Source organism: Triticum aestivum, chromosome 4D (assembly GCF_018294505.1).
Source record: "Triticum aestivum cultivar Chinese Spring chromosome 4D, IWGSC CS RefSeq v2.1, whole genome shotgun sequence".
NCBI lineage: Eukaryota > Viridiplantae > Streptophyta > Magnoliopsida > Poales > Poaceae > Triticum > Triticum aestivum.
In genome coordinates this window covers 74312257-74321110 of record NC_057805.1, presented here as the reverse complement: position 1 = coordinate 74321110, position 8854 = coordinate 74312257, and the positions used below count along the sequence as shown (strand labels likewise).

Genomic DNA, 8854 nt, shown 5'->3' with positions numbered 1-8854 from the left:
TGTTCCGCACCCCCAAGCACCGCCACCAACACGAACCGGAGCCATCCAACCATCTTGCCACCCGCAAGCACACGCCACCACTGTCTTGGACTCATCCACGCCGCCTAGCTGCGAACACCACAGCGAGGTCAAGAGAACAGAGGCAAGGAGCGCCCAGAAGCAAGGGCGGAAGGAGCCGCACAGGAGGGAACCGCGTCTCTCCTTCTCTTTTTTTATAAATCCCACTCTCATTTTGGCCGAACCCCTCAAGAATTGTCTCAGGTGTCTAATCTTATTCTGCCAGCGTTCTATGCTGGATACGCCCGCAACTGGCCTAGCCCACTCTCTTGCTACCATCTACATAAATTTTCTTTTTCGAACCAACTGAGTTCAAACGAGAAAATGTTTTTTATTGCCAATATGAGTTGCGTCACCCGAGTCAACTAACAAGGGTGTGTGGTCGAAAACCACCCTTTGCATCGCGTGCACCGATACCAGGGGGTATTTCTGTTCCCATTCCACACTCGCAAGTACCCTATCAAGCTTCTCATAAGTAGGAGTAGGAAGAGAATTTGCCCAGGTAAACTGTCTACCCGAGAGTTCTATCTCCCTGAGATTAAGACTCTCAATGATCATATTGAACATAAATGACCGTCGTCCATCAAAATGATCATTGTTCTTTTCTTCCTTCCTCCTAATAATGTTAAAATCGCCACCCACCAAAAGTGGCAACCTTTCATCCCCACAGATCCGAACCAGATCCGTCAAGAAATCCGGTTTCAATTCTGGTTGGGCAGCACCATATACTGACACTAAGGCCCAACGGAACCCATCCAATTTGGACCTAACCCGAAACTTCACCGTATAGTCTCCTCGTACTACATTTACAACCTCAAGATTCTCGCACTTCACTCCCAAGAGAATCCCACCGGATCGCCCTCTCGGCGGGAGACAGTGCCAGTCAAAATCAACGCCCGGTGTAAGCGAGCCGAGGAACTGGGACGTGAAGTTGTCTCTGCCGGTCTCAAGAAGTGCGATGAAGTCTAATTTTTCTTGTGTTACTTGTATCATTCACTCATGTTTGTCATCACCCCAGGCCGTGGCACCCCTAGAATTTTTGGCGAAAAAATAATTAATACTCCTATATCATATACAAGGTCAACCAAGACAAGACAAGGTCCAAGGAGATGGTGCGTGCCTCCTCTTTCTTTTCTACTCGTGGATGCCTATACGATGGCTCACGTAACCTCCGATGCGCTAATTTTGGTGCTAATCCTAATACGCCTACGATATCAGGAATGAGGGAGTACAATTCTGTTTCCAGAGCTAGTCCAGTCGATATATACTTTCTCCTACACAAGGGACGAGTGCCTCAGATCACGATCCCGAACTTGGCCTCCAGGCTCCAGCGGTCGCCGGCGCCGCACGCGGCCTCACCTCCTCCACCTCTAATCCCCCTGCCTGCCTCCCCTCGCCGGCATACTGCCCATCGCAGCTCGGTCCCGCGGCCGTGCCATCAGAGACAGCACGCGAGCAGCCTACAACAAGGAGTTGGTAAGACTGCTTCCGCATCTTCATATTATCCACTGCCTGATGCCCTGCTGTGTTGTTGTGCCCGGCTGCCCAACCCGATTAACCCTAAATCTCGAATGCCGAAGCCCAAGTGTTACATCACCTGTTTTTACTATTATTGTGTTGCTGATATTTCCGGAATCCCCAATGTACTTCTGTTTTTCTTTACCTTGTGTTTCTTGTAATTGTAGAATCATGCGCATTTCAAACATACGATTGAACTGCAGTGTTGTGAATTGATTGGCTGTTTATATTCTTCATTTGCCAACTTTTCACCTCTGTGCGATTTTTACTTCTTGACAAGTGCGCCCACCATCCGATTTCTTTCTGGTCCGCTAATGCATCGGTCAATTTTATAACGTCTGCTCTTCTGTTACTGCAATAGTCCATCCATGTGGTGTGTCAATTCACTAGTTTCTTATGCTAGTTTGGTGTTAATCCTGTTGTACAATCTTAAAAAATGAAGAGAGTTTTTTGTTTATGCATCAAAGACTATTGCTTCTTTCCAACTATTTGTATTTGCCTACTCTAAACACTAATTATAATGTTCTTTCCGTTAAGACTGTATACTATATGTGATGCCGAGTTTTATTTCTTAATATGACACAGGAACTCCGAAAATTTCTGCTCTGCCGTTGCCACCAAAAGCCATGCCGATGTGGCGTCGAGTGCGGCCTCCAACGTCTGGCCGTGAGGACCGCCTTAGTGCACTCCATGACGATCTGATCCTCCTCATAGTAAGCAGGTTGGACACCTGAACAGCCCTCTCCATGGCCGTCCTCGCCAGGCGCTGGGTTCGCATCCCACGCAAGCTGTCGGCGCTTGACTTCAGGGTGAGCGACATACTCCCGCCGGAGTATGAACGGACCATTGCCCTTCGCCAACACAACATACCGCATGACGCCACTTTGGCCGGGGCACTCGACGGTCTCAAGGCACGATGTGAGATCGACACAATAAGGTCATTCGCCAACGGAATCACGAGCTTCTTGGAAGCGGACAGTGGCCATGACCGGCGCGTGAAGACCCTCCGTCTCGAGTTTTTTCAGACATACAACAGCATCTGTGTGGACCGCCTGATCAATGCTGCGGTCGGCACATGGGGGGTGGAAGATCTGGAGGTTGTCGTCAGGCAATCATCCGGTTATGATCAGACGCGGACATACAACTTCCCCCACAGCTGCCTCAACCTCCGTCTTGCCTTCGCAGACTAACCTTGGGCAAGTACTGTGCACTGCCACCGCTGCACAACTACCAGACGCTTACCAAGCTTGTCCTGCGTGACATGTCGGCTTCCACGCCCGTGAACATGTACGAGAGGGTGTTCAGAGACTGCACCGGGCTGCAGGTGCTTCACCTCACGTCCTGCTGCTGTGCACATAGCACTCTGGTGGTGGACGTGCCATGTTCACATATAAGGGAGCTCGTCCTGGAAGAGTGCTCGTTCTCTGTGATCGAGCTGCGCGACCTCCCAATGCTTGTCTGCCTGGCGTGCTGTCTAACCGACACTTCAAAGATTCTATTTGGCTCTATTCCGAGCCTCATGGACACTAACCTCTCATTTTCTCTAGAGGATGATACTATAGTGGAGGCACGGGGGAGAGATGAGTTCGACTCGTTCCTCGGTATGTCCCCCACCATGGCGAACCTCGTCATCCGATTTACTGGGCAGAGAAGATGGATTCGAGCCAGCCGTCCGGAGAGGAAGTTGCCGCACCTGAAAAGGCTCCTGGTCGCTGACGTGCCTTCAAATTGGGATATCTCATGGACACGTGGCCTCCTCATGGCCTCGACATTTCTTGAGGTCCTGCATATCCACGTGCCTCACTCGGAAACGGAGCCAGATTACCTGCGCGGGATGAATTGGTACAAATCACGCAATGAGCTTCGACACCATCACCTCAAAGAGTTGGTCGTGATTGGATTCACGCAGCGTCACATATGGCTTTTGAAGTATGTTGTGAGGGTGTGCACATCGTTGCAACGCGTTGTTTTGCTAAAGGATGGCCATGTTCGGTACAATGGACTCTGGGATTGGCGGATGGTTGGGCAGCAAACATGTCCATGGAGCGATGATGAAATAAGGGTGGTGAGAAGAATGATGAATTTTTTTGGGCTCAGGCCTCTTCCTGAACTGATCTTGGGATGATCTCTTTTTTTTTTTTTGCTCTTATGTATACATGGTTATTGAACCTAGAGAGATCTTGTGATCGATGGGAAAGTACGTTTGTCCTCAGGTTAGTTTCACTCGATCGATGTCCATTATCCAATTCTTAAACTAACGAGTAGTCTAGTTTGTGGGAGTGGCACCAAGAGTATACCAAACATCCTTGGACGCCTGCAATCTCAAGCTTCAATGGTACGTGCAGCGCCAAGTAACTCCATAGAGATGTATTTACGAACATGCATGCCTCATCTCAGGCACTCAGGGACTGCAGGCACCAGTTGGTATCATCCTGGTGCTCTGTATGGTTAATATGATGGCAACATTCATGATCATCAACCGCCAACGGGTCCAACTGATACCAGTCCAACCTGAACAAGACTCCGAGATTAGTATGTTCACAGTACGCTAGGATGTCGCTTGTCGATATTTTTTATCTATCGTCATATCTTAGTGCAGCATGCATTTTTTCACGCAATAATAACTTTGTAATCCCATTCGTTTGAGAACCGCCAATGATATGCACCATTTCAAGTTTACTTTGTTGTGTTACGATATTCTTTAAATGAGATGTATGCTTTGGTCACCTAAGCTGGCACGCCGGTACAGCGCCACTACAGGTTCTGCAACACTAGAGAAAAATGTTCATTAATTTCGGAAGTTCCTTTTTTTAATTATATGCAAACCAACCTGCATTTATTGTCCCGGGTCACCTGTGCCCGAGCAGGTTCGTATGCTGCCAGCCATTTGAACGTCCCCAGCATTAGATTAGGGAAAGACTTTCTATTTAGCGGTCCCCTTTAGATTTACTCTTTCCGCTGCATTTTCCAACACTAGCCCTTCCCATTCCAATCGACAAATCCTAGCATTCTGTCATCTCTTTCCCTCCAAACCCTAAACCCTTCGCCAAATTCCAGCAGGCGGCCCTAAAGTTTGGGGAGATGGAGTTTGAATCGCGCTCCGCTGGCAATGCAGAGGGCGACGGTGTGGGCGACCCGGTGCCTCCGCTCCCCCGCCCCCCTTGCCGCGGACTTTTGTGCCCCTGCCCCTGCTCAGCTTCGCATCGACCTGCCCCCCGTCCCCACCCTAGCCGAGGAGGCCGACTGGGCCGCAGGTCACGCCGTCGAGCGCCATGACGCCATCATCCTGCACGCCGCCAGACTCCTGTGGCAGGGACCCGTGGTCCCTACGGCTCAACCTATTGAGATCTATGGTAGGCTGCGTCAATTGTAAAAGAAAATTTTCCTATGCGCAGAACAACCAAGAACATGGTATGGGAGATGGATCACGGATCGTTACCACTAGACGTGCAGTGTCGTGCAACGGAAGAAGAGTTGGGGCAGCGCGTCCGCATGGTTTGTCTCCTCGCCCGATCTCCCTCGAACAGCCGGTCGTCGAATTCCGCGTATTGGTTCGCCGAAGCGGCGCAAGTGCACCGCCTCTAACGGTATCCGCGCGTCCAGGGGGAACCCCGTGCGGCGGATTGCTAGGTCCGATCACACAGTCGGTAGCGAGTGAAGGTGGATATTCGCAACACATGCCGAACCTAGTGACAACTCCGAAGCGATCAACTGCATGAGTGTGCCGCACCTCCACTATATGTAGGCATCCGTCATGGGCTCAACACTTGGGCCTCGCACGGACCCTAAAGCCCAAAATCTGTTCGGCCGGGATCCGAGCCCGAGTAGGATCACATCTGACTCGTGGTGTCGGATCAGGCCTCACAGATTCATTCCCTTAAGCGTGCGACCCCTTATGTTCAAGTCGGCTTGGTCGCAGGTCGGATCACCTCCGACCTACTCGGCTGGTAGCGGCCTCTAGCAAGGCGTGCCGACCACCAAGTAGACAATGAAGCTGGTTGGCGAACCTGTACAACATGTCACACTTCTGTTCCCTTTGCCACACGATATATGTTGTCGGGCTCAAGGCGAATATCTCATCCTTGTGCTAGCCCGTCCTCTTTCTCGTTCCAGGGATGCCGACCAGAAACCGGATTATCACATAATCCTTGTCGCATGGCCATGCTTACACTACTAGGAAAATGCTTATACATAGAAGTTCAGCAGTAGCGTTTGTTTCGGCCCCCACACTACTGGTAATTACCAGTAGCGCTCGGTACAAAGTGTTGTACTGGTATGGCTTAGCAGCAGCGTTGGTTAGCATAGGTCGCGCTGTTGTTACGTGGGCCACATGGCCAAAATGGTATCCCACTTAGCTGTAGCATGGGCTCTCCACCGGCGCTACAGCTAGTGGGATTAGCAGTAGCGCCGGCCCGTATGTAGCGCTACTACTACTGCAAAGGAAAACCCTGTGCCCCCTCCCCTGATGTCTACTACGCAACTTTATTCTTGTAGACACGTGTTGGGCCTCCAAGCGCAGAGTTTTGTAGGACAGTAGAAATTTTCCCTCAAGTGGATGACCTAAGGTTTATCAATCCATGAGAGGTGTAGGATGAAGATGGTCTCTCTCAAACGACCCTGCAACCAAATACAATAAATCTCTTGTGCCCCCAACACACCCAATACAATGGCAAATTGTATAGGTGCACTAGTTCGGCGAAGAGATGGTGATAAAAGTGTAATATTGATGGTAGAAATATACTTTTATAATCTGAATAAATAAAAACAGCAAGGTAGCAATTAGTAAACAGGCACAAAAACGGTATTGCAATGCTTAAAAATGAGGCCTAGGGTCCGTACTTTCGCTAGTGCAAACTCTCAACAATGCTAACATAGTTGGATCATATGATTATCCCTCAAAGTGCAACAAAGAATCACTCCCGAGTTCCTATTAGCGGATAACAAATGATAGATATTGTTTGTAGGGTACGAGCCAACTCAAAGCTATTATTTCCGTTCGATCTATTCAAGAGTTCGTACTAAAATAACACAAAGCTATTTTTTCCGTTCAATCTATCCTAGAGTTCGTACTAGAATAACACCAAAGCAAATTCACGTTCATAATACTCAATCCACACAAAGAACTTTAAAGGGACCCCAAAGTTTTCGTCGGAGAAAAACGTGCATCAACCCCTATGCATAGATTACCCCAATATCACCGTGGGAATCCGTGAGTTGAATGCCAAGACACATATCAAGTGAATCAATATGATACCCCAATTGTCACCTCAAGTATTCATACCGCAAGATATATATCATGTGTTCCCATCTCTGAATATTCAAGCTAACAAGAAAACACTTGAAAGGGTAAAGATTTAATTCATCATAACAAGATTATAGAGGGGCAGACTAAGGCATAGCCTACTGGTAGGAAGGGGTTGATGCCTTCCCACCCACCCAGGTTCAAGGCATGGTACTTGCAATTTGGGTTTGTTGGATCAATTATACTGCATGGGGTTCCCTTACAGTCTTTCCGTAAAAAAACGAGAGTATAGAGGGTAGAAACATCATATGATCCAACTATATTAACAAACCCCACGATAGAGATCACGAGAGAGAGAGAGAGATTAAACACATAGCTACTGGTACAAACCCTCAGCCCCCAAGGGGGGACTACTCCCTCCTCATCGTGGTGGCCGCCGGGATGATGAAGATGGCCACCGGAGATGATTCCCCCCTCCGACAGGGTGCCGGAACGGGTCTAGATTGGTTTTCGGTGGCTACAGAGCCTTGCGACGGCAGAACTTCTGATCTAGGTTTTCCCCGATGGGTTTCGAAATATTTGGGAATTTATAATGCAAAGAGGGGGTGTGGGAGGCCACCGAGGTTGGCACAACCCACCTGGGCGCGCCAGGGGGGCCTGGCGTGCCCTAGTGGGTTGTTGTTGGAAATATGCCCTAGAGGCAATAATAAATTGGTTATTATCATATTTCCTTGTTCATGATAATCATTTATTATCCATGCTAAAATTGTATTGATAGGAAACTCAGATACATGTGTGGATACATAGACAACACCATGTCCCTAGTAAGCCTCTAGTTGACTAGCTCGTTGATCAATAGATGGTTACGGTTTCTTGACCATGGACATTGGATGTCGTTGATAACGGGATCACATCATTAGGAGAATGATGTGATGGACAAGACCCAATCCTAAGCCTAGCACAAGATCGTGTAGTTCGTTTGCTAAGAGCTTTTCTAATGTCAAGTATCATTTCCTTAGACCATGAGATTGTGCAACTCCCGGATACCGTAGGAATGCTTTGGGTGTACCAAACGTCACAACGTAACTCGGTGGCTATAAAGGTGCACTACAGGTATCTCCGAAAGTGTCTGTTGGGTTGGCACGAATCGAGGCTGGGATTTGTCACTCCGCGTAAACGGAGAGGTATCTCTGGGCCCACTCGATAGGACATCATCATAATGTGCACAATGTGACCAAGGAGTTGATCACGGGATGATGTGTTACGGAACGAGTAAAGAGACTTGCCGGTAACGAGATTGAACAAGGTATCGGGATACCGACGATCGAATCTCGGGCAAGTAACATACCGATAGACAAAGGGAATTGTATATGGGATTGATTGAATCCTCGACATCGTGGTTCATCCGATGAGATCATCGAGGAGCATGTGGGAGCCAACATGGGTATCCAGATCCCGCTGTTGGTTATTGACCGGAGAGTCGTCTCGGTCATGTCTGCGTGTCTCCCGAACCCGTAGGGTCTACACACTTAAGGTTCGGTGACGCTAGGGTTGTAGAGATATTAGTATGCGGTAACCCGAAAGTTGTTCGGAGTCCCGGATGAGATCCCGGACGTCACGAGGAGTTCCAGAATGGTCCGGAGGTAAAGATTTATATATGGGAAGTCTTGTTTTGGTCGCCGGAAAAGTTTCGCGCATTATCGGTATTGTACCGGGAGTGCCGAAAGGGGTCCGGGGGGTCCACCAAGGGGTCCACCTGCCCCGGGGGGGCCACATGGGCTGTGGGGTGTGCGCCTTGGCCTATATGGGCCAAGGGAAGCAGCCCCAAGAGGCCCATGCGCCAAGAGATAAGGTAAAGGGAGAGTCCTAAAGGGGGAAGGCACCTCCTAGGTGCCTTGGGGAGGATGGACTCCTCCCTGGCCGCACCCTTCCTTGGAGGAAGGGCCAAGGCTGCGCCCCCTCTCCCTTGGCCCTATATATAGTGGGGGGAAGGGAGGGCAGCAAAACCCTAAGCCCTGGCGCCTCCCTCTCCCTCCC

General features: G+C 49.5%; 1 protein-coding gene across 1 annotated transcript; it reads left to right on the top strand.

The window, feature by feature from the left end:
* The first annotated feature begins 1216 nt into the window (after nucleotides 1-1216).
* Nucleotides 1217-3715, top strand: LOC123099657 (uncharacterized). The gene is made up of 2 exons (XM_044521774.1): nucleotides 1217-1533; nucleotides 2161-3715. Exon 2 carries the CDS (start codon nucleotides 2837-2839, stop codon nucleotides 3698-3700), a length of 864 nt encoding a protein of 287 aa, XP_044377709.1. The 5' UTR covers nucleotides 1217-1533; nucleotides 2161-2836; the 3' UTR covers nucleotides 3701-3715.
* The last annotated feature ends 5139 nt before the right edge of the window (nucleotides 3716-8854 follow it).

Excerpts from the sequence above, each read along its gene's own strand:
- LOC123099657 (XM_044521774.1), top strand. The coding sequence starts at position 2,837 with ATGTCGGCTTCCACGCCCGTGAACATGTACGAGAGGGTGTTCAGAGAC.